Source organism: Carassius carassius, chromosome 24 (assembly GCF_963082965.1).
Source record: "Carassius carassius chromosome 24, fCarCar2.1, whole genome shotgun sequence".
Lineage (NCBI taxonomy): Eukaryota > Metazoa > Chordata > Actinopteri > Cypriniformes > Cyprinidae > Carassius > Carassius carassius.
In genome coordinates, this window is record NC_081778.1 from 9,359,129 (window position 1) to 9,385,523 (window position 26,395).

At 35.5% G+C, this 26,395-nt stretch overlaps 1 protein-coding gene and 1 long non-coding RNA gene across 2 annotated transcripts; one reads left to right on the forward strand and one right to left on the reverse strand.

The window, feature by feature from the left end:
- The first annotated feature begins 1,000 nt into the window (after positions 1–1,000).
- On the forward strand, positions 1,001–3,441 carry LOC132102773 (uncharacterized). The gene is made up of 2 exons (XR_009423291.1): positions 1,001–1,529; positions 1,562–3,441. It is a non-coding gene; the product is annotated as an uncharacterized LOC132102773 (long non-coding RNA).
- Positions 3,442–13,198: 9,757 nt separating this feature from the next.
- Positions 13,199–17,168, reverse strand: LOC132103568 (C-C chemokine receptor type 1-like). The gene is made up of 4 exons (XM_059508674.1): positions 17,048–17,168; positions 15,614–15,660; positions 14,354–14,422; positions 13,199–14,270 (listed from the first exon to the last, which is right to left on the reverse strand). Exons 2-4 carry the CDS (start codon positions 15,637–15,639, stop codon positions 13,211–13,213), a joined length of 1,155 nt encoding a protein of 384 aa, XP_059364657.1. The 5' UTR covers positions 15,640–15,660; positions 17,048–17,168; the 3' UTR covers positions 13,199–13,210.
- Between the last annotated feature and the right edge of the window lie 9,227 nt (positions 17,169–26,395).

Below are 26,395 nucleotides of genomic sequence, written 5' to 3' on the forward strand. Positions count from 1 at the left end.
TGACACAATCATGCCGATGAGTGATGCAGTGTCGTCTGAGAGCCCGAAGACCACGGGCATCCAATAAAGGTCTCCGGCCTTGTCCCTTACGCACAGAGATTTCTCCAGTTTCTCTGAATCTTTTGATGATGTTATGCACTGTAGATGATGAGATTTGCAAAGCCTTTGCAATTTGACATTGAGGAACATTGTTTTTAAAGTTTTCCACAATTTTTTTACGCAGTCTTTCACAGATTGGAGAGCCTCTGCCCATCTTTACTTCTGAGAGACTCTGCTTCTCTAAGACAAAGCTTTTATAGCTAATCATGTTACAGACCTGATATCAATTAACTTAATTAATCACTAGATGTTCTCCCAGCTGTATCTTTTCAAAACTGCTTGTTTTTTTAGCCATTTGTTGCCCTCGTGCCAACTTTTTTGAGACCTGTAGCAGGCATTAAATTTTAAATGAGCTAATTAAGTGGATAAAAGTGTAAAATTTCTCAGTTTAAACGTTTGCTACGTTATCTATGTTCTATTGTGAATAAAATATTGGCTCATGTGATTTGAAATTCCTTTAGTTTTCATTTTATTAAAATTTAAAAAACGTCCCAACTTTTCCGGAATTCGGGTTGTATCTGTTATCCCATGATTGTCTGCATTATGTGTCTTTCAACCCGAGAATATATTAATCGAGCAAATGTCAGCCCAGCCTCTAGTCAAACTGACGGATTTTGGTGATGCAGCACATCTCGCCAACACTCCTTACATCCACCCTCTGCTGGGCAGCCCAGAGTTCTCCACCCCTGAGCTGGTGCTGGGAGAACCAGCGGCTCTGGCGTCTGACATCTGGAGTCTAGGCGTGTTGGCGTACGTGATGCTCAGCGGGGCGTCCCCTTTCCTGGATGAGAGTGTCGAGGAGACCTGCCTCAACATCTGCCGTCTTGACTTCAGCTTCCCGGAGGACTACTTCCATGGTGTGAGTCAGGCGGCGCGGGATTTCGTATGTGTCTTACTCCAAGGCGAGCCATGCAGACGTCCCTCTGCACAGGCTTGCCTGCATGAGGAGCCATGGCTGCAGCCTATCGCGGCCTCTGGCGCAGCTCACCTCGACACTTCTAGACTTATCTCTTTTATTGAGCGGAGGAAACATCAGAAAGACCTACGACGTGGCCAGTTTCCGATCATTCCTGCGTAGGTGCCTACTTAGCCAGACCTGAGAGAAACGTAGAGTGGAAATCCAATAGTAAGCTTGTTCTCCTGCAGTTATATTAAGGAATGTATAGGTTATAAATAGGAAATATGCTGAAATCTTATCCTCCTTTTAGAGTCATTCTGAAATGGTTCTTGGTCTCTGTTACTGTAACTGCTGCTGACAAAACTCTGAAGTCCCCCTTTCCAACCCTTCAAAAAAAAATTTCAGCTACATGTACACGTTCTCTATTTGTATGGACAAAACTCATGAGAAACAAATGTGAATTAAGAAGTGGGGGGGGGGGGGGATTCTTTTGAAGTTTTTTTTTCCCTGAGCCAGAAAGGTTTAGCCTCATGTTCTGACAGTTTTTCAATCAGGTTGTTTTAGTGGAGTACTGTAATTTATATAGCTACATGCAGGAAGGATTACATTTTGTACAGACCATGTATAGAAGCACAGTTAAGATAATATCTTTATCCTGAACGTTTTGGACAAAAGAAAAAAAAAATCATATAAAGATTTAAAGAGAAGTTAAATAAGTTACACTATGGTATTCATCTCAAGTTCCATGTTTGATAGACATACTGTCATATTGGAAATCAGGCATAACAAATGAAACAACTTTTAACAGCTGCATCTCTTTCACACAAGTAAAGTAAAAAGTAAGCTTTTCATTTCAATTTGCATCTGTCTATCAGCCTTATGTTGTAAATAAACTGGACCTCCCTTCATTCATGTTAATTTGCTGTGTTTGACATGCTTTCTCATTGGCTGATCATGACTTTCAACTGACCAGTTAGAATACAAGCTGGAAAGCCGCTGAAGGCAGGAAGTTTTGGTAACCACAGCAAATGTGCACTCTTTGTAACTTGTTGAAATGTGCAATGTTGGGGCTTTAACGTTCTGCAGCTATTTATAATGATTCGTGTTAAATCAGCTTTGTTAAGTACATGTATTGGCCACTGCAAGTTGAGATATGATGTGTCTGTGGCTCTTTCTGTGTTCAGTATTATTTTGTAAGCTTAAGCCTCATTTATTAAAAACCATTTGTGTCTTTGTCACACTTTCGTCATGAATGTCATTATTTTTATCGTTATACCAAAGTTAATCCTCATTTATCTAAATGCTTCTCACTATTTGGTGGTTATAACTTAACAATAAGTTATGAATGCAGTTCTGACTCCTGGAGCAGGAGTATTGATTGTTGATTTATTAATTGTGTCTTGTTTTGTTTTTGTCAATCAAATTTAATTGTAGATGAAGTAATGCTTCATATTTTAAATTCCATATCTGCTCATTGTAGCAACAGTCTGTTAATGTAAGTTTGCATGACTAAATGACAAGAATTATCCTTTGTTTTAAATACATTGAGATGAATTGTTCCCCGTGTACTGTATATGTTGTACAGGAAGAAAGTACCAAGTTAATTGCCTCCATATTGTGGGTTGAAGTTTAAGAGGCAAGTTGCAGTGGTCTAATAATTCAAAATAGCAACTGTCAACCCTTGTCACTAAAACCTAGTTGCAATTATTTTAGTGCTGAATAAAAAGGAGGTAAATAATATGCTGGCTCAGTTACTGTATGTTAGTATGATTTTTCATGTTTATATTAAGTTAGTTTCTCATAATGCATAAATGTATACCCTGTTTTTTTACATACTGTAACAATGTCATTTTGAATGCTTTTGACTCAATATTAATTTTGCATGTATATTTCTTTGTACAGAAACCATATATGTTTACACATTCTGTGCTGAACATAAGTTACTTTATCCTCAGTTATTTTTGAGATTAAACATCTGAAACATTTTATTTGTACAACTAGTCTCCAGTGTCTTTGTTTATAAAGTGTTTCTCCTTTTCGTGTTCGTGGGATTGGAGGAATTATTCAACAGCATTGTTGCCGTACAGTAAGTTTGATGTGGTGTATAAAACTACCCTGATCTGAAGATTATTTTTACACATTTCCTGTCTACGTCTCTTGAGGCTTCACCCAAACCATGTGAAAACCATCCGGAGAGGCTGAGGCAGCAGGCAGGTGTGAAAACTGCATCTGCAGGTGCTGAGATCTTAGTAAGATCCCAAAACAGATAAATGACTGATTAAACTTCCCCTGATCTTATCGCAGTGGACTCAACTTGTGCAGGTGACTGTAAATGCATTAGAATGTATTAATTTGTTTGCAGAACAAAAAAAATATCAAGAATCCTTAGGTGCAGATTTTATTATATATAACCAAACATCCAATAAAATGCATTTGTGTGGTCACTTATTTTTTAATGTACGTAATCATTATGCATCCTGCTTTCCAGTTTCCTTAATTACATGGAAAAATTTTACTTTTAAAAATTGTTCATTTGCAGGATTTGCTCAAAAACCTATTTAAGTATTTTAAAGACATATCCAGTTAAGTTCAATACCTTAACTGGATGTCTTTTAATAAATAAATAAACATGTTTTGTGCTTGTCTTCTTGGCAGCATGTGGGCAAAAAGAAAAAAAAGATGCCTTTTACAGAAAGGTTCGTGAGTTTATTCACGTCTGTTTTTGACACTTGCAGCATCTGTGGTTGTTTGTCTGATTGTGTGAATATAACGGCTTTGTTTTTTTATGAGGTGTGAGGAGAAGGTCTAGGTGTCTATTTTAAACTGTCTTATGCTGTTCTGCATGCACCCACACATACAGATTGTTTCTCTTGAGAAACGTAATGTGCGACTGTTTTCAAGTTTCAAACTGTTGACTTTGACGTTCAAATAATTCCATTTAATGGCCCAGCCCTGGCTTTGAGGTGTAAGATAACCAGCCAAATAAAATGAAATGATCTCTATGAACCTTTCAAACTGAAAATAAAACTTCCATAAGTATGAATCAAAATTTCCCCACTGAGATTGCTTTCTAAGAAATCATGAATATAGTGTGAACAAGTTTCCATGACTCATTTTTGTCTTCTGCTAATTTAGTTTTGAAATAAGTTTTCTATTGACTGACACAATAATGGGGTATTTAGACATCTCTGTCTGTGTGCAGTTATTAAAAAAGTGCGTTGTAAAGCTTGCAGCTATACCACCAGGAGGCACACTTTATCTAGATCAGGAAGTCTTGATTAATTTAAGTGGTCTATTAATTCTTTGATATGGTGTCAGTGCATAAGAAATTTATCAGAATGCTATATTTGTGGTTTTTAAGTGTGGTCATGATTTGATCAGATATCTTTCAGATAGGTTATATTACTGAAGATAATATACAAGTTCTGACAGTTGAAACTATGGAAACAACACTGGTCTAGGGTTATCTTGAAGCATAGAATACTTCAAAACGTCAATGTTTAAAAGGTAAGAGTCTTATTCATCTTAATGAATTCTATTCCTGTGCAAAATATTGGAAAAATAATAATGAAACAACTTTTTATATTCAAGTTTTTATTTAACAAAAATTATATTTTAATCCTTGTTAATATAATTTAGACAAAAAATGTAGTCTACAGCAAACAGCCGGTACGGCAGGTAAATTAATTGATATAGTTTTCGCAATATTAGAACTTTAGGAAGTTTCAAACCAACATATTAACGAGTGAAAATAATTCAGGCTGGCTGGAGTCATGTAAATAAAATGTCAAATCACTCAAGCAAACTTCCTGATTTTTCTTGTACAGAAATAATAAAAATGTCATTCCTCAAGAGACCGTATTTGCAAAAGTGAATGCATAGAAAATAATCGCATTTCAATTACTTATTAGAATAGGTCTAATATTAATTATACTTATACTTATTATGGATACATTTTTTATTGTGTTGATTTGCTAACATATGTGTATTCAAATTGCCCAAAAAAAAAGAAAAAAAGAAACTTTCTTTTGACTTTATTGCTGGTTTTTATCTGTTTCCAAGCTGCTTTTGCACATAAGACCTAAAGGAGGCGACACCTGCATAAACAGTTGCCACTGTTCTGATACATTTAATTTGAAATGACTTAAAATACAACTGCAGAGAGAAAAAAAAGTTAATATATATATTAACAGCTTTGACCTTAGCCTTATATCAGTGAGAAGCACCTGTAAAAGACCTTTATTTATTCTTTTGCATGATAGTTAAATGTGAATTCTACCAGAAGTACAGTTTAATTTAATATTTCTAAATGTGTGCTACCATCCTTTTGAACTTTATGCAACCAGATCCTGTAATATGTTTGTTAATTTTTTTTTTTTTTTTTTAATTTGTGTAAGTTAAGTTAAGTTAAGTTAAGTTAAGTTTATTTAGATAGGGACAGATACCAATAACATAGACAGTCACTTTGACAGTCATCTGATGCATGTATCATAATGTTTTTAGCTAAAGCTAATTTACAACACTTGTCCCTAGAAGGGCTTTTTGGTAAAAAAGTAAATAAAAATACACTTTAACATCAACATTAATAAAAGAACGGGAAAGAAAAAGGATAAAAATGTAATACAATGGAAAATAATAAAAAAGGACTAAAAGTATACCGAAAGGGCAACGTCAAAAGATTAAATATGAGAGCAACATTGTTCCTGATTTAACCACAATTTGAATTTTTTTTTTTTTTTTTTTTTTTAAGGTGGCTAATGTTGGGATGCATTTAAGATGATCTGGCAGAGCATTCCATAATTTTGCCCCTTTCACTGAAACAGCAACCTGGGCAAATGATGTTCTACGAAAAGGGATGTAACAATTGATTTTAGAAGCAAATCTGGTGCATCTAGTACTTTGCTGTCTTGTTAATATTTTGCAGAGCGGTAGTGGAGCAGCATCATTTAAGCATTTGAAGACCAGTTTAAACAGATGCAGAGAAATAAAATTAGCAAAACTTAAGATCTTATATGTACTTAGAATTTGGCAGTGATGGTACTTTATTCTCTTCCTGTCCAGAACTTTTAAGGCTCGGTTGTAAAGACACTCTATGGGTTTGACTGATAACTGATGAGCTTGAGACCATGTGGTTAAGCCATAAGATATATGTGAAAGAAGTTAAACAAGATGAGGCCAGCAAAATGCATCTCTATGACATGTTAGCAGAAGTCACACAGCTGATGTCACAAATTCTAACTGAATCTGAATTTAACAATTTTGAGTCTGCTGTTACTCCTGAACTACAACATGCCAGTAAAGATTAATTGAGCAAAGGAGTTCTGAGAGAGTTAAAGAACATTGTTAGACCAAAAGTGGATTGGTCAAAGTTCACTAGTTGTGTACAGAAGGAGTCTCCTACTCAGTCTACTTACTACTCTGAAGCAGCCTCTCCCCACTTCACCTAACTCTTGGAGCAGCTTGCTCAGGTGTTAACTGTTAGGGCTGTGAGTGCTTAACTTCCCCAGTAATGTACAACAAAGATGAAAGATCATTTATTTGTAAATAAAACTACAGGAAGCTGATTGTTACTACCTTTCATTGAGAGAACGTTATATATTATGTGCTATATTACATCACACTCCAGTCACTCCTATTCTCTTTGGGTTATGATGTTTTGTTATGACTGATGTTCAATTGGAAGATGAAGATGTCACACAGTAAAGTTTGCACATAAATTTCAGGGACAGACTAGGACACACACAGACCAGTGGGGAGCCCAGGGAAGAACCGAAGTGCAACAGGCCTCGGGGGCCAACCCTGTGGTGAAGACTTCCTCATAGGTTTCTCCTATCAGTAGATTTATCCCCACCTCACTGGTCCATAGGTGTCAAATTACTTAAAACTAGGTTGAGACAAACACTATACGATCAACAGACTTAAAACCAATATATGATCAACAGAAGTCTAAAAATGTCTATGCATGAATACTGCTGGTCTGCTGTTTCTTTGTTTTCTTGTGTGTGCATGAGATGTCATCTCCATAAGCAGCAGCCTGGTGTAAAGCATCACCTTAGACATCCATGAACAAGCTTCTTGAGGACAAAGAGTCATCTGAGTGAATCTACATGGGAAAAGGACTACAGAAAACAGACTTCACAGCTATTCAGGCACCATGGACTTCCACTCTTATGCTACATGGTTTTCTGTGTCAACATGTAGTTTCCACGACATGTTACCATCCATGTCATATGTTTCAACAGTCATTGTTTAAAAATAACTGTTACACCTAAGTAAATAGGACAAGACACAGAATAAGTTCTACGTGCCTGTAACCTTTTCAAGTTACATGACTGCAAGATAGGGCTTATGTTAACAAACATAGGCCATAGAATGGACTTACGAAGGTTTAAATAAGTATTATGTGAGAGTTATTAGAACACTCAATGGGAGTACTGTGGGATTACAAATTTATAAAATGTTAAATCTAGGTTCCAATATAATAGTAGACATTTTGAGGCAATAAAGCTGACATATCCAAGAAGATCAAATCAGGAAAATCAAGTGTTTAAGATAATGACCTTTTGTTTTTATGCTCTTCTTGACCATAAACTCAAGGCACAGCTGTGCCTTTGTTTCTATGATAATGTGAAGGTATGGGCGATACTGTCAGACACCTCTGCATTTGAATGTCACTGTTATGCTAATACAAAGATGGGAAAATGGCCAGTATCTGACCGATCCCTGTATTAAACTTGCATGCTTTGTTTAAATTGTATCCACCTCTACTCGATGTATCCCTCCCACTTAAATGCATAAAATCTCCAAAGTATCTTTGCTTTGGAGAGACTTGAATGACTGCAGTGACGCACAGTGAGTCCTCAATAAAGAGGAACTACTGTGTGAAAGATATCCCAAAGTCTCCTGGTCTTCGCTTCTGAGTTCCCAACATCAGTTTATAACAGTTACCCAGTCGGATGAGGTTCAAACCATGGTGCCAACTTTAAGACTGTTTGGGTTTGGGTCACTTTTATCCAAAGCGCCTTACAACTCAGTAATACAACAAGCGATTCATCATAAACAGTCAAACAAACATAGGAAGTGCTTGTAATACAAAGTTTCAGACATTGTTCAGATATGTACAAGCTAGACAGGGAGGGGTTAAGGAAAGGCAAAACTTATTATTATTATTATTATTATTATTATAAAAAGTGTTTAGGATGCATTCAAATGCTGATTGAAATGTTGAAGGAAAACATTCGGGAAAGTGATTTTGTGCCTCTCTGATATAGTACCACATGAGGCGTCGCTCACTTGTAGATCTCAGGCTTCTGGAGGGGGTGTGGTCTCATAAGAGTGAGTGAAAGTAGGAGGGTTTTGAGCCCATGGCTGTACTATTCGCAAGCGTCAATGTCTTGAAGTTGATACAAACCACAACCGGAAGCCAGTGCAGGGAAATAAAGAGAAGTGTGACGTGGGCCCTTTTGGGCTCGTTGAAGATCAGTCTTGCTCCTGCATTTTAAATCAGTTATAGAGGTTTGATTGCACATGATGGAAGTCCAGATAGAAGAGCACAGCAGTAGTCCAGCCTAGAAATCGCAAAGGCCTTGTAATTTCCCATGTAAATTCCATTGTGTTTGAGTAGAACATATGCATATTCTTTTAACTTTAGAATCTGTGACTCATATGAGAATACCTTGGAAACTTGTAAAAAGCAAAAACAGTAAGCACCCATTTCATTAGGGTAATGAGGATAGTCCCTCAGGAGGTGTCAGTGTGATATTATGAATGTGCTGTCCTATGAATGGATGATGTCTATCACATATAGTTGTTTGACTGGTAAGTGAAAGCTTAATCACTCTGACTGGTCAGATATAAGAATAATACACATAATTGTGCTACTGCACAGTTGAATCTACATTTAGAATGTACTGTATACAATGTATACTGACTTCCAATAATGATATAGTCATTGATATAGCTTGATATAGCTGATATAGCATAGTTATCATATGACATAGTGGCAATCGTGGCCTAAAGGCTAGAGAGTCGGCCTTGTGACCAGAAGGTTGCAGGTTCAGGTCTCAGGATCAGTTCAGGATTGTCGTGGGGGAAGTGAATGACCAGTGCTCTCTTCCACCCTCAATACCACAACTGAGGTGAGACCCTTGAGCAAGGCACAGAACCCCCAATTGCTCCCCAGGTGCCACAGCAATATGGCTGCCCACTACAGTATGTACACTTGGATGGGTTAAATGTAGAGCACAAATTCCGAGTATGGGTCTCTATACTTGACCAGTACACACTTCAGTTTCTTTTTCTTTTTACTATTTGCAGTTTCTCATAAAGGCCTACCGAGCTGAAACCTGTTTATGGTAAGAGGTTATATTTACAACGATCAGAGCAAACTAGCCTTTCAGAAAGGCTGTGTTTAAAGAGACTAAAACAATGTGTCAGTCTGTCAGCCAGAGGGTGAAAAGTTTTGCTGCAGCAAAGTACAGTATGAGAAAAATAATGTGATGATTATTCATTTTAATAAAATTTATTCATTCATTTTAAATATACTGATTATCCTTGAATATTAATTAGAATCTTGATTTAATAATGATTAGAATATTGTAATTTGTTGAGTATGACCGTTTATTACAGTTACCCAGTCAGATGAGGTTCAAACCATGGGGCCAACTTTAAGACAGTTTGGGTTGTATTGGATAAACCTCAACCAGTTTTGTCTTTAAGAAATGATAGAGGTGTGTCCATACATCAGCTCATACATTTTTACATGTCTCTAATAGATAATCCTTGTAATTTTCATTTACAAATGTACATTTATTCAATTAGCACACACTTTTATCCAAAGTGACTTACAACTGAGTAATACAACAAGCGGTCCATCATAAATAGTTAAATAAACACGGGTTTAATAAACAAATAAAAATAAACAAAAGTGCTTGTTATACAAAGTTTGAGACATTGTTCAAATAAGTACAAGCTAAACGGGGAGGGGTTAAGGAAAGACAAAACTTTTTTTTATAATTAAAAAAATATATATATTTTAGGATGCAGTTAAATGTTGATGAAGAGATGGGTTTTCAGATGTCACATGAAAGGATTCAGCGTTCTGGATGGGGGTGGGAAGATCATTCCACCAGCTAGGAACTGTGAACGAAAACATGATTTGGTGACTCTCTGTTATGTTACCACACGAGGCGTCGCTCACTTGTAGATCTCAGGCTTCTGGAGGGGGTGTGGTCTCATAAGAGTGAGTGAAAGTAGGAGGGTTTTGAGCCCGTGGCTGTACTATTCGCAAGCGTCAATGTCTTGAACTTGATACAAGCCACAACCGGAAGCCAGTGCAGGCACATAAAGAGAAGTGTGACGTGGGCCCTTTTGGGCTCGTTGAAGATGAGTCTTGCTGCTGCAATTTTTAAATCAGTTATAGAAGTTTGATTGCACATGATGGAAGTCCAGCTAGAAGAGCACTGCAGTAGTCCAGCCTAGAAATCGCAAAGGCCCTGTAATTTCCCATGTAAATGCCATTGTGTTTGAGTAGAACATATGCATATACAGTACTTTTAACTTAGAATCTGTGACTCATATGAGAATACTTTGCAAACAAGTAAAAAGCAAAAACAGTAAGCACCCGTTTCATTAGGGTAATGAGGATATTCCCTCAGGAGGTGTCAGTGTGATATTATGAATGTGCTGTCCTATGAATGGATGATGTCTATCACATATAGTTGTTTTGACTGTTAAGTGAAAGCTTAATTACTCTGACTGGTCAGATATGAGAATAATACACATAGTTTAATTAAAAGGGCTGTACTGGGGATATTAGACTGAATCATAATGACCGCTATGATGCCAATCTATGTTTGAGTCTATGTATAATCTGCTCATCATGAGAGAAACTTCTAGAACTATTTGAATCATGTTTTTGTGGAGGAGTAGTGGGGTCTGCGGTTACGCCTGTGACCCAGTTTCTATCTCTTCAGCTCTACATGAGTTTAGGGCTGTTTGTGTGATGAGTTTTAATTTAAATAACATAATTAACCCGTTTTTTGTGTTTAAATTAAATTTTAAAATGTGTCAAACAGGCGATATAATACACCCCCAGAAGTTGCTTAATTTTTAATCTCATTTATATAAAATAAAATATATTTAAATTATATTAACATGAACTGCAATGAAAAAAAAAGAATTTATTATTTGTGGTGAATTCTTATGTTTATTTGCAACATTTATTTACACTGTAGTATAATATGCTATACATTATTAAAATCAAAATATATATCTGTTAGTTATTTAATGGACCCAAGTTAGCATAAACTAACAATGAACAGTGCCTGCTTGCATTAACAGCTAAGAAAATTTTAAGTGTTATATATATATATATATATATATATATATATATATATATATATATATATATATATATATATATATATATATATATATATATATATAACAAAAGAAGCCGAACAACTTTTTGTACCCTTGGAACGTTCAGTGCAGCACATATTCAGCTGCTAGATTTAATTCTGAGTTCTAAACTCTTTTGCTGGAGCTGAGCCAGAGCCAGGCACACTTGTTTTTACAGTGCTGCACATTTGAACCAATCACACACATTTCTGTCAAGCTTATGAATGCAATGGCCAATCAGAGTAGTACAGATGAGTCATTGCTGAAATGCGGGTGTTTTGTTCAGTTTAAGCACTCGCTGACTGAATTCTGCTCACTGGCAAATTCTCTTATCAGAAACAACAAATGAGAAGATGTGCGTATGATGTTAGTAAGATATTCATTTCACAGTGTAAACAGCTTCAGGTATTATAATTTGAGTTTTTGAGAGTGTTTGAACTCTGACTTTAGTCTAGCCTCAGAGTTGTCTTCAATGATAATGTTCTTTGATAACGTATTATAATTAGAAAATTACAGTACAATGTTTTTTTATTAAATTCACGTTAAATACAAAGTCAGTCATATTAAAAATATTTTATGACATGTCATCCGCAGCCTAAGTAAAGTAGCCTACTTAAGTAAAAAGACGGGTTTTATGGGTAGTTAATAGATTACATTTACATTAGGCTACTTTGCTCATTATCTGTTATAGATCAACTAACATGATCTTTAAAGTTGCAAAATGCATTTACTTACATATATTTGAGAACCTAGATATTTTATGAAACAGTTAACACTTTCGAGAAAAAAAGATAATTAAATAAAACATAAGCCTACTGCTGTGCGTCACATGACAAGGTCATTCACTCAAAAATAAGTGCATTTGCATGATTCCAAAAAGCTATATAGCTGATCGTACTAGTTCTTAAAGGGTTAGTTCACCCAATAATCAAAATTATGTCATTAATAACTCACCTTCATGTCGTTCCAAACCAGTAAGACCTCCGTTTATTTTTAGAACACAGTTTAAGATTTTTTGATTTAGTCCGAGAGCTCTCAGTCCCTCCATTGAAACTGTGTGTAAGGTATACTGTCCATGCCCAGAAAGGTAAGAAAAACATCATCAAAGTAGTCCATGTGAGATCAGAGGGTCAGTTAGAATTTTTTGAAGCATTGAAAATACATTGGGTCCAAAAATAGCAAAAACTACGACTTTATTATAACTATATAACAGTTATTAATAACACAATTTTGATTATTTGGTGAACTAACCCTTTAAGATAGACATATAATGGCTATGTTAATGCAGGTGGCCCATATATATATATTTATTTATATATTTACAATTTTTTTTTAACTAACATTAACAAAGATTATTACTATATGGGTCAATATTGTAAAGTGTTTTGTAATGTCAAATTATCACTCTGCAATGTGAGCCACAAACTTACATACATTTTTATTGAAGCTATGTATTTATACAAAGGATAGTACATATAGTTTTACATCTAACAAAACCAACAGTAACAGTAAAATACATGTATGTGTGTATGCACATGTAAAGTAAAAAGTGAATATAGTTGCCAGAAAGAAAAAAAAAAATTAAATGATCATATGAAAAATAAATGTAAACATTTCAATGTTCAAAACATGCCCTTGTATATTTACAGCTTTCTGATAAAATTTCCACTCAAACTGCTAATTTACTCTGGGCCTCATCTTCACTAGGCAAGTAAATCCTTTATTTATTAATTGATTGATCAACTGATTAATTTACTTGTTTGCTTACGTATTTTTTTTTTTCTGTATTCCCTATTGCAATTGTTATTTTACTTAAACTGCTATAGTTGATCTCTCATCCACACTAGTGGTCTGTGAGTAAACAGATCCTGTGCCCTGTATAATGTAGCTCTTCATAAACTGCACTCTACTGAAGGGTGTCCTGTACAGGAGTCTGAAAAGTTGCTTCCTAAATTTCTCTCCCACAAACACGTAAAGAAAGGGATTCACACAGCTGTGTGAGTAAGCCAAAGCTTCTGTGATCTGCAAGCTTATATTGATTGCCTTACTGCTCTCACAAGTTGAGGTTATATGTTCACTCAGCTCTAAGGCTTTCACAAAAGCTGCAACATTGTATGGAGCCCAACAGCAGAAGAAGACCACCATTACCGCGATGACAAGACGCATGGCCTGCCTCCTGGAAGAGCGAGCTGTCAGGAGTTTCATCAGAATCATTGAGTAACAAAATCCAATAACAATAAGTGGAAGAATTAAACCCATGATATTTTTTCTTAAGATGCCAGTAATCATTGAATAATGACTAGAATCTACATGATTTGTTGGATAATATATACAGTAAGTTAAATTATTCACCTGTGTGGTTTTGAGATTTAACAGCTCAGGAAAGGATGCTGAAACTGCAATGATCCATATGATCACACTGGCTAAGATCCCATATGTCCTAGTTCTGACTCTCAAAGCAAACACAGCATGAACTACAGCTAAGTATCGATCAACACTCATCAGAACAATGAAGAATATCCCACTATAGAATCCAATGTGGTAGACACTGAAAACCATAGTGCACATGAAATCTCCAAAGATCCATTGGTCTCTGGCACTGTGTGCTAGGAAGGGGAGGGAGCAGACCAAGAACAGGTCAGCTACAGCCAGGTTCAGAAGACAGATGTCAGTCATGCTTCTAAGCTTCACACCCAGCAAGACCACCCAGATCACCAGTATGTTACCCAGAAAGCCAACGATGAAAAACAGGGAATATAACACAGGGAGGATGCTAGCTCCATAAGTTCCATAATCACAGGCCAATACAGATGGATCATCACCATTATTGTAGTACAAAGAATAATCATAATCCGTAACTGGTGTACCCACACTTGAAAAGGAAAAGAAAAATATACTATAAGTAATGCAGAGCACCTCTTTTACATGTGACCAATTTATGTGATATGACCTCACCTGGCAGATGTAATGTCAATTAGATAAGGGTAAGATGTCCTCCCAGTCCATGGATGCTGTGCAGTAGTCCTGTTCATGAGAAAGAGACAAATATATTTAAAGGTCCATATTGTCAAAATTGAAATGTCCTGACTTTTTTCATGATAACTGAGGTCTAGGGGCTATTTAACTACTATATAAGTTTCAGTTTCAGTACTATATAACAGTCAGTTCACAGTAAAATGCACACAGGCTGCATAAAGTAGCTGTGATTTTGCACGAACCATTGTGACTTCCCTAAAAAGTTGGTCAGAACTACACGGTCACTGTCTTCAGTCACCACCCCGAGCACCACCCACTGTCCCACTCTACTTTTGCCAAACCCCAAGACAACATCAAAGCCGTGCCATTGCTGAGCAACAAAAGCACTGAAACATGTCGAAAAGGTTAACTTTAACCATGAAACCAGATCGGCCGACCTGTAACGTTATACTCTCACTCAAAGGATAGATGATCTGACAGGATTGTTACCATGAGGTGGATCACATCTAACGTGTATAGTAAAGACAAACTCACCATGTCTATCTAGTCATAATGAAGATGTATATACATTTAAATTTCAGCAGGCAAATATTTTTACAGCTACAATTAATCACAACAATGTATATACAATCACAAATTATTTCAAATAAATCAGCAGTTTGTTGTTTCACACACATGCACATATACATTGTTTCATACACGACATAGTCGTGAGATGCAAGAAACATGTGGCAAAAAATCTGTAGACTCATCCATAACATCAAAAGAGAATACTTTATTGATTTTTTTCTAATAAACAATATACGCTGCAAACACAAGCATTTTTGACAATCGTTTCTGTCCTGTCCGCTCGTTTTATCGCATTACAGCTGTCGTCGGTTTTTTGCCTTGCAGTGGCAGCAAATATGCGATCAAATTTCAAATTTGAGGCTGTATTATGCTGATTCTGGCACCCAACATCACAACAAGATGACCTTTAACTCTCAGTGTAAATGGCTTTTCAAAGAACATAGAAACAGAACAACACTCTTAAGTAATAATGCATTAATTGCCATGAATCATGGCTTCCATTTTGTGCTTCCCCACACTTAAAAGAAATGAATGATACATTTAGCTTGAACGGACAGAACTTGTGTTTATATAGGCTGTTGTATGTTATTTCAGTTTTTTCCAGTGTCCAATTTTCACAGTGTTCCTTTTTCGGCTGTTTGAACTAAATTTAGAGATGTTTGGTCTTACCTCAGCAACGCAGCTGTAGAATTCATAATCAGAGAACCAGAGGTGTTCTAACTGGGTTAGACCAAAAAAGAGTGTTAGCATAACAATGCTGGTAATAGATCATATTTTAGGCATTAGTACAAATGTATTAGCAAACAATATGTGACTGCTTTAACATTAATAGTCAAATAAACATATTAATGATATACATATTTATAAAAATATAAGTAAACACATTAACATTGTCAGCAAAATGCTATTATTTGACTGAACAACTACCTTGTGGTATTATGATTATGATGATTTTAGTTGTGGGGGATCTAATTATTTGGTTGATGATATAAGGTTTGATTTAGAATTAGATATAACTAAGTAGTAAAGTACTTTACTGGGTATATAACTTAATAATAATAATAATAATAATAATAACAATAATTATTTTGTATGTAAATACCTTTTTATCATCAATATTTGTATGAATTAAAATGAATGAATGAATGAACACAAATAAACAATAAACAAAAATATATAAAATTAACTTAAAATTATTTTTTATAACTGCGATGAGATCAAATGACATTGTTGTGCATTAATAATAACAAATTGAACCTTAATGCACAAACCGTATCAGTTAGGCTTTACTATTTACTGTATTACTTATTATTAAAAGAACATGAATCATTAATATTTTGGCACTTTACTTTAATAAATATAGTGGGCACACACTGTTAAATTCAGTTTATTCTAGGTGTACTGCACTTAAATATATATTGCACTTTAATATAAAAAATAAATATTCTTCCAAAGCAGCTTTAAAAATGATATGCCTTAAATATGACACCTCAGAAAAAAATATACAAAGCATAGATTATTGTTTATTTGAGCCTTATAGTATTAATGATAATGGATTATATGTATATATATATATATATATATATATATATATATATATATATATATATATATATATATATATATATATATATATATATATTAATTACTCTTTTTTTCTGCCACATAGAAACATTCATTTTGTGCTGAGCAATTAAATTCTTTATTTACAAATTTTATTTTCATTTTTTTAATATTCTGTTGAAATACCAAAGTTGTTCTACAACATTTTTTGTTAAGTTAAGTTTTATTAAAGATTTATTATCATAACAGAACATTTCACATACCTATGAGCAACATGAGCTTCGATCGGTGGTGGAAACCACCTGTTACATTCACGTTATTCTGTGACATTGAATGTTTCCATCAGCTGGTTTACCAACCATATAAAAGTGTGAAACCATAACCATTTCATCCAATTCAAACTCATAAAAAAGGTGTCTGCCTTTAAAATCTGTGGTTAGGGCTCATTTAAAGTGGTCTCCAGGCATATTAAATGCATATAAATGAACACAATTTAAAAAAAGATGTTAAATCAATAATGTGCTTGCCAGGAATACTCACAAATGTGGTAACTGATGTTGCCCCCTGACCTTCTGAGCAAAGATGGGAAGTTGAGATAAGATCTAATCATGTGAGATCAGCCAAAAAAAAAAACATGATCTATTATAATGTTTTTTTTTTTTTTTTTTTTAGGGTATTGGTTTGTAACACTTCCTCTGTATAGGTAAACTGGGGTAGGGGCTTTGCAGTTTGCAGAACTGGTTTCGTATTGGCTGCAATAGCAATGACTTGATTGGCTCCCACTACAGTTTGGAGGAAATGTTCTGTGTTTTATTTGAAAACTATTTTGCAGCACTGCAATATGAAATTCAGACTGCTTTAATGCCCCAAAACAAACAAGCAAGCAAACAAACAAACAAACTTATGCCAAAAAATAACCAGTAAAAAAGGCATTCAGAATTGCACATGTACTCAGAACAGCTGAGCAATGTGATAGCATGTGGTTTTACACACTCTGCACACTCAACCACTTAAAAGCTCTTTTAAAAGAGATGTCCATATTCTGTATAACCGAACTTATCTTACATTTTATAGCCTCTGGTGTTCTTCAAGTGTTTTATTTCATTACATAACATGTTTCATGTTTCATTACATAACATAAAGTTTGATATCTGCATCATCTGAATTAGTAACACACTGAAACAGAAAACATGAAACCAATGGAGGTAATGGTTTACCTTTGCTCTTTTGCGGGTTCTTGCTTGCTTAGTTTAAAGTTTTATCATTACAGTCTCTTCACTGTGAGGGAAATGTGTGCTTAGACTCAATAGTGGTATATATATATATATATATATATATATATATATATATATATATATATTAGGGGTGTAACGGTTCACAAAATTCACGGTTCGGTTCGATACAATACACTGGTGTCACGGTTCGGTTCGGTACGGTTCGGTACGTTTTAGATACAGCAAAAAGAAAAAATTGGCAGATAAATTTCCTTGATTTTTAAAAAATGTTTTATTTATTAAAACTAACAAAGTATGTAAAATGTTTTTTTACATTGAACAATGATGGAGCTATTCTTTACCCATCTTCTATGGTGTTTTCTTAGCAGCATACTGTATAAAACAAAAACAGCTCCTTATAAAAAAAAATGAAAATGTTATATTATTGTAGTAGTTATGAACAAATACAAAGATGTAACTTTTTATATGGAACTCTATAACTCTTTATATTGAGTGTGTTTTTACTCAATTGGTTCTCTATAGGGCTTATGTTTTTTTGAACAAAGCAGGAATTACGGTCTGTCTGAAATGGGCTCGTGAAGGAATATTGTAACGGGGCTCAATTACATTAAGCATGTTCTTAAAACCTACGTTTTCCAGGCGCTCGCTCACTCAGTACGCGCTGAAGGCTCGTTGCAAAATGGCTAATGCGTTTAACAGACCAGAAATAGAAGATCCTCCAATAACCAACAGGTCTGGTGTTTGGGTGCACTTTGGATTCCCTGTAAGCTATAATGGTGATAATAGAATGAATTGTAAATAGTAAGGTCTCATATCCGTGGCTATAACGTAAATGTAGCCTACCAATCACCGTGGTGATGTCTTTTGCCCTGTTTGAATCCGTTGGAAATGTCTGTCTAAATGCTGCGGGGATAGTTTGTTTCGTTTATGTTTCTCTTTTTTTCCGTCTTTTCCCAGATACTGACACACTAAGGTGATGTCGGCGTAAATGAGTTGACATGTTTCAAGTATTCCCGCTGGTGTTTTTTTTTTTTTTGTATTCCCGCTGATGTACCCTAGATGCGACATATCGTTGTTTTTTTTATCCACCACTCTCTTGCCATCACCATTATAGCTTACAGGGAATCCAACGTGCACCCAAACACCAGACCTGTTGGTTATTGGAGGATCTTCTATTTCTGGTCTGTTAAACGCATTGACCATTTTGCAACGAGCCTTCAGCGTGTATTACTGAGTGAGCGAGCGCCTGACTGAGTAGCCTAACATAAACATATAAGTTGGTGTTTTTTTTCTTCGGGGGTGTCAGGGGCGTTGCCTGTTACGTCGTTTGGGTTATTGGGCTACCTTGTTGAACGCATATCATTATATTTCACAATTTTTTTTATTTTCCAAATATAATTAATTAGTCCAACGAACCGTTCGGTCCATAATGCGTACCGCGTACCGAACCGAAAGCCTCGTACCGAACGGTTCAATACGAATACGCGTATCGTTACACCCCTAATATATATATATATATATATATATATATATATATATATATATATATATATATACATATGTAAAAATATAAAATATAACTAGATTTTTTTTATGTTATGAAGAAACTTTAAAATGTAAATGATGCTTGATCATTTTCAAAACTTGCCACGTTACTAAGACATTCTGGTTTGTTGTCAAGTGGTTGTTGCTACTGGATAAAATAAGCCTAACCTCAAGCCTCTAACGTTTTTGTCTATTACTTCCACCATCAATGCAATGTTTGAGCCCTTTTTATCATCCACTAAGCAAAACTTGTGAGACAGAGTTGTAAGAAAAAAGCTCACCTCTTCTCAACAAGCCATATGATTTGAGTTATAACTCCACTCAAAAAAGTGCTGGGTTGTTTCTTTAAAATTGCTGGGTTTACTATGCTGGGTAAAAATTCTGGGTTGTTTGGGGTACTGTAAACACACTGTTGGGCTGCTCATGCTGGTTCAAATGAGTTGTAAGGAGTTAATTCATAGATAAACCGATAGTTGGGTTAATTTGCCACAGTAACTGGTTTCTTATTCTTTGCCAATTTGATTAAATATTAAAATATTTAATTTTATTGTTCAATTGATCTTTGAAATGGAAGTATGGCTGTTTCTTTATTCTGTGAAACAGCTTAACATTATAGGCCACCGGGTATACTTGTGTTTTTTTCTTTTTTTTTTTTTTTTTTGACAAAAATGCCTCATTGTTATATAATTTGAAACGACATCAGTATCCTTTCGAAATAAGTAAATATCGAATTCATCAGGGATTAAGTGAGAATTTAAAAGGCAGAAATGCATTTTGTACGAAGTCAGTAAAAGTAGTTATGAATATTTACCTACTGTATATGTTATTTTAAGTTCTGGTAGTAGGAAGCTCATTTCAATGTGTAAATTACGTTACAATCTTTAATATTGGAGTATGGGGACTTAGTGTTTGCTTAGTCTGTTAATAATTATTTAGCTATTGCTAGCTGGTAGCTATTTGAATTTTTTTGACCAAATCTCATCGTTTTATCATTTGAAAACCAGCTACATCTGTAGGCTTTTGAAATGTTTAGCTTGTAGCCTATCTTATTCATGAGGGATTCATTTTGTATTAAGAGGGGGAAAACACATTTAGAATGAATCCGAACATCATATGTCCCTTATTTTATCACCTTACATGTGGCGATACAATCAGTGGTAACAGGAATACATGTTTGAAAGTCTAATAATCCGTCAAATTAACATCTCTTAGTGTTGTTTTCTTGAGTCTATCCTAACAGGTGCTTAGCCTACTGCAAGCACTTATTTCTTGAAACAGTATTGTTCTAATTATCTTTTTTCCTTTCTGTTTTCAAAACTTATTTGATATTACAAAATGTCAAGTAGCTTAATCCTGGAGCAGCACAAAAACTCTTTAAAAACTGGGCTACTATCAGTGACTGAATGCTTATCTATGCCCAGCGAGAGGAAAAACTTTAAAGGGATAGTTCACCCTAAAATGAAAATTGGATATTTATCTGCTTACCCCCAGGGCATCTAAGATGTAGGTGAATTTGTTTCTTCAATAGAACACAAATGGAGATTTTTAAAACAAACTTTTGCAGTCTGTTAGTCATATAATCTAAGTCAATCGGTATCAAACATAAAAAAAAAACATAAACAAAACCAAATTAAACCTTGTGGCCCATGACGAATGATGTGTAAATACACAAAATGATCGGTCTGTGCAAGAAACTTAACAGTATTTATATAGTTTTGCACTACACAATGCCTGAACCGTATGAGCGAATATCCTCAAAACACAACTGGCGCATGAGGTGTCTTCTTCTTCTTCTTGCTTTACGGTGGATTGCAGACTTATAAGTGCATTACTGCGACCGATCTCTCAAATTGACCATTGATACTCTATCTACAATCTCAATTAGGAGTGTCAATGGTCCACTTCAATTCAATTCAAGTTTATTTGTATAGTGCTTTTTACGATACAAATCATTACAAAGCAACTTTACAGAAAATTAGGTTTCTACAATATTTAGTAGTAGCTTATTAGTGGTGACTGTCAGTTTGTGCATGCACATTTGATCAGATACAACTGCAGTCACAAATTAAGAGATGCATTATTCGAATGCTTGACAAAAGAGATGTGTTTTTAATCTAGATTTAAATAGAGAGAGTGTGTCTGAACCCTGAACATTATCAGGAAGGCTATTCCAGAGTTTGGGAGCCAAATGTGAAAAAGCTCTACCGTGACCTTAGCGTTTTGTGACCTTAGGGAGCGTGATGTAACGTGGTATTAGGTTAGTTAGGTACGAAGGAGTTAAACCATTTAGGGCCTTATAGGTAAGTAATGATAATTTGTAACTGATACAGAATTTAATAGGTAGCCAGTGCAGAGACTGTAAAATTGGGGTAACAATATCATATTTTCTTGACCTGGCACGGACTGTAGCTGCTGCATTTTGGACTACCTGTAGCTTGTTTATTGAAGATGCAGGACAACCACCTAGAAGTGCATCACAATAGTCCAGTCTAGAGGTCATGAATGCATGAACTAGCTTTATATGCATCAGAAAAAAGTAACATGTTTCGTAGCTTGGCAATGTTTCTAAGATGGAAGAATGCAGTTTTTGTAACATGGGAAATATGGTTTTCAAAAGACAAGTTGCTATCTAATATAACAGCCAGATTTTTGACTGTAGAGGAAGTAACAGTACACCTGTCTAGTTGCAAATTGTAATCTACAAGATTTTGTGTACTGTTTTTTGGTCCAACAATTAATATCTCTGTCTTATCCGAATTTGATAGGAGAAAATTATTGGTCATCCAATCTTTTACATTTTAAACACACTCTGTTAGCTTAGATAATTTAGAAGTTTAATCTGGTCTCGTTGAGATATATATCTGAGTATCATCAGCATAACAGTGGAAACTTATCCCGTATTTTCTAATAATATTACCAAGGGGCAACATGTACAGTATATTAAAAATAGAAGGGGACCTAGGACGGATCCTTGTAGCACTCCATATATTACTGGTGATAAATGAGATGACTCTCCATTTAAATAAACAAAATGGTAGCGATTGGACAGGTAGGATCTAAACCATCTTAGAGCCTGCCCTTGAATACCCGTATAGTTTTGTAATCTATCTTTGAGTATTTCATGATCTATGGTGTCGAATGCAGCACTAAGATCAAGTAAAACTAGCAAAGAGATGCAGCCTTGATCTGACGCAAGAAACAGGTCATTTGTAATTTTAACAAGTGCAGTTTCTGTGCTATGGTTGGGCCTGAAACCTGCCTGAAATTCTTTATACAGATAATTTTTTTGCAGGAAGGAACTCAATTGAGCAGACACAACTTTTTCTAAAATTTTTGACATAAATGGAAGATTTGAAATAGGCCTATAATTTGCCAGTTCACTAGGATCTAGTTTTGGTTTCTTAATAAGAGGCTTAATAACCACCATCTTAAATGGTTTTGGGACGTGACCTAAAGATAACGACGAGTTAATATTATTGAGAAGCGGTTCATCGGCTACAGGTAACAACTCTTTCAGTAATTTAGTGGGTACAGGATCTAATAAACACGTTGTTGGTTTAGATATAGTGATGCGTTTATTCAGCTCTTCCTGTCCTATAGTTGTGAAGCACTGCAGTTTATCTGGGTGCGATGGATGAAACTGAAGTGTTAGACACTGCAGAATCTAGATTCGCTATTGTATTTCTAATGTTATCTATTTTATCATTGAATAAATTCAAGTCATTACTATTAAACGTTGATGGAATATTTGAATCAGGTGGCATCTGGTTATTTGTTAAATTAACCACTGTGCTAAATAACAAACCTTGGATTGTTTTGGTTATTTTCAATGAATTTGTGGATATGCTCTGCCCTGGCAATTTTTAGAGCCTGTCTATAGCAGGACATACTGTTTTTCCACACAAATCTAAAAACTTCCAAGTTAGTTTTTCTCCATTTGCGTTCGAGACTACGAGTTTCTTTCTTAAGAGAATGAATATTACTGTTATACCATGGCACAGTACGTTTTTTTCTAACCTTTTTCAATTTGATGGGGGCAACAGCTTCTAATGTATTAGAGAAAATAGTGCCTATGTTGCCAGTCATTTCGTCTAGTTCATGTGTATTTCTGGGTACAAATAGCAGTTGAGATAAATCAGGCAGGTTATTTGCGAATCTGTCTTTGGTGGCTGGAACAATAGTTCTGCCCAGACGGTAATGCTAAGCCATATAGTTAATACCAGTTATACGCAGCATGCACGATACAAGGAAATGGTCTGTAATATCATCACTTTGAGGTACAATATCTATACTGTATCAGTAAGATCGATTCCATGCGGTATAATTAAATCTAGTGTAAGATTAAAATGATGAGTGGACCTGGTGACATTTTGCTTGACTGGTGTTGTTAACCCCGGTGTGAAGCACAACCGCTCTGGGGCTCTCGACGGCCTTCAAGATTGTGGGTATCTGCGCAGAAACATCGAGAACAAGAGAGCACCAGGCAAACAATGAGTGTGCACTTTACCTTCGGCTATCGTAGCACTGACATGTCGGACGATGGATCTCTGACGATCACAGCGTCGCGTCCTGTCTCGTGGAGGTGAGCAAATCGGTTCCAGGTGGAGATCTCGAAGACCGGAGGGGGAGAAGTCGTCACCCGGGGCCTGGCTCACGTATTCTAACATTGAGAATATCACTATATATTGTTGCAACACCTCCGCCACGACCAGTCTGACGGGGCTCATGGTTATAACAGTAGTTTGGTGGAGTAGACTCATTTAGACCAATATAATCATTTGGTTTTTGCCAGGTTTCAGTCAAGCAGAGTACATCAAAACTGTTATCTGTGATCATTTCATTTACAATAATTGCTTTGGGTGTGAGTGGTCTAATATTTATGAGCCCAAACTTAAAAAAATTGTTTTTGTTCATTTATTTGAAATTTTCCTGGTTTAATCACGATAAGATTTTTTTTCTAGATCTTACATTAAATTTATATTTTGTCCTCACTATTCGGGGAACAGACACAGTCTTAAAAGATTGGACAAAGCAAGTACTTCTATCATTTGAGCGTGTAGAACAAAAGTCATCATAATAGTTATTTGGGAATTGGCTTACTAGTCATATGGAGCGAAGTGTCCTGGAGATGTTGCGTGTCCTTCTCTCCTGAAGTGACTGAAATCATGAGAGGAATTCCAGTTAAAGTGACAGCCCTGTTTGATCAAGTTGAAACTCGTCCAAGGCTTCTTTTAGTCATTCCATTCTCATCAGCTGAGGCTGAAAGAAGTTAGATGCTCTAAGGAGACTGAAAACATGGCTCAGAACAACAATGGCACAAGTGAGACAGTATTGCTGTGTGCCATGTCCACCAGGACAAACTGGAAAACATTGACATCTATCAAATGTCAACAGTTTATTTCTGTTCATGACAAGCTCTTTGACGTTGACAATTGCATTGCACTGTGAACAAAATTGTGAGTTAAAATAAATCTGTTTAACTGTCTACTTGTCATTATTAGTTACCTGCAACATTACAGAATTCATTAGATAAGACATTTATGAGGTCAGTATAATATTTATTATAATATTTAAGACATAAGACACTAACATATTATGTGGATGTCCCCACCAATTTCAAAATCAAACCTACTCCCCTGCGATCCACGTTTACAATAAATATGTGACATGAAATCAACACAACATGGCGCTAAAACTGCTTACCTCAACTCCTTCCCTCTTTCGCCGCTTCCAATTTGTTTCAGCACACACAAAACTGCAACTGCTAAAGTGTGGCTTATTATGCTTTTTTGTTTACCACTAGTGCATGCTGCTGATGTTTTATTCTTCTATAGTAACATGCATTGATGCCTATGAGTCATTAGGTGTCATCTTCATAGAGTATACACATGGTGTAGCCAAGTTAGATCCATGTTGCACAGTGTGTCATGCAATGATCTTAAAGTATTGTAAAATTGTGCAATGTGTCTCTGGCTTTAGATGTTTGAATGTCAAGCCATAACTTTTCCCTCTCTATTGCTAGCTCTTATTTGAAACATAAAACTGCACTTTTTAAAAAAAAAAATTGTTTGTTTATTTTTAACCAGAAAATAGTTAAGAAAAGCTGCAATTCTTAAAGGTATAGTTCGCTCAAAAATGAAGATTCTGTCATGTTGTTCCAAACCAAAAAGACCTTCATTCATCTCCGGAACACATATTAAGATATTTTTGATGAAATAAGAGAGCTCTCTGACTCTTCTTGGACAGGAAAGGACATACCACATTCAAGGCACAGAAAGGTAGTAAGGACATCGTTAATATAGTACATATGACACCAGTGGATCAATCGTAATTTTACGAAGCTACAAGAATACTTTTATTTTGTGCATAAAGAAATATTGACTTTATTTAACAATTTCCTCTCTTCCATTTGAACTATTTTAACAATGTATTTACTACCTTTCTCAGCCTTGAACATTGTAGTTGCATTGTGTCTATGCTTGGTAAGGCTTTTTTCCATTCCACAAAAAAAAAATTTAATTTGCATGTCAGTTATATTCTAACACTAAGTGATGTTATGTACAGGTGCATCTCAATAAATTAGAATGTCATGGAAAAGTTCATCAAGTTCCAAAAGTTCTTCTGGAAAATATGCTATTTTACTGTACATGTACTCAATACTTGGTAGAGGCTCCTTTTGCTTTAATTACTGCCTCAATTTGGCATGGCATGGAGGTTAAAAGTTTGTGGCACTGCTCAAGTGATATGGAAGCCAAGGTTTCTTTGACAGTGGCCTTCAGCTAATCTGCATTTTTTGGTCTCGTTTATCATTTTCCTCTTGACAATAGCCCATAGATACTCTATGGGGCTCAGGTCTGGTGAGTTGCTGGCCGGTCAAGCACACCAACACTATGGTCATTTAACCAACTTTTGGTGCTTTTGGCAGTGTGGGCAGGTGCCCAAGTCTAGTTATTTTTCTCCTTATTCCAGATAAAATGCCTCTGGTGTTGTCTGTGTTTCAGGAGTGGCTTAACAAGAGGAATACGACAACTGTAGCCAGTTGTGTGGTGGCTCTTGATGCCTTGACCACAGCCTCAGTCCAATCCTTGTGAAGTTTACTGAAATTCTT

What these genes read in the sequence shown, in the direction of transcription:
- LOC132103568 (XM_059508674.1), bottom strand. Translation starts at nt 15,639, where the DNA reads ATGAATTCTACAGCTGCGTTGCTGAG. An exon ending in TCTACAGCTGCGTTGCTGAG is followed by an intron (nt 14,423 to 15,613) that starts GTAAGACCAAAC and finishes TCTCATGAACAG; the next exon opens with GACTACTGCACAGCATCCAT. An exon ending in ATTGACATTACATCTGCCAG is followed by an intron (nt 14,271 to 14,353) that starts GTGAGGTCATAT and finishes TTCCTTTTCAAG; the next exon opens with TGTGGGTACACCAGTTACGG.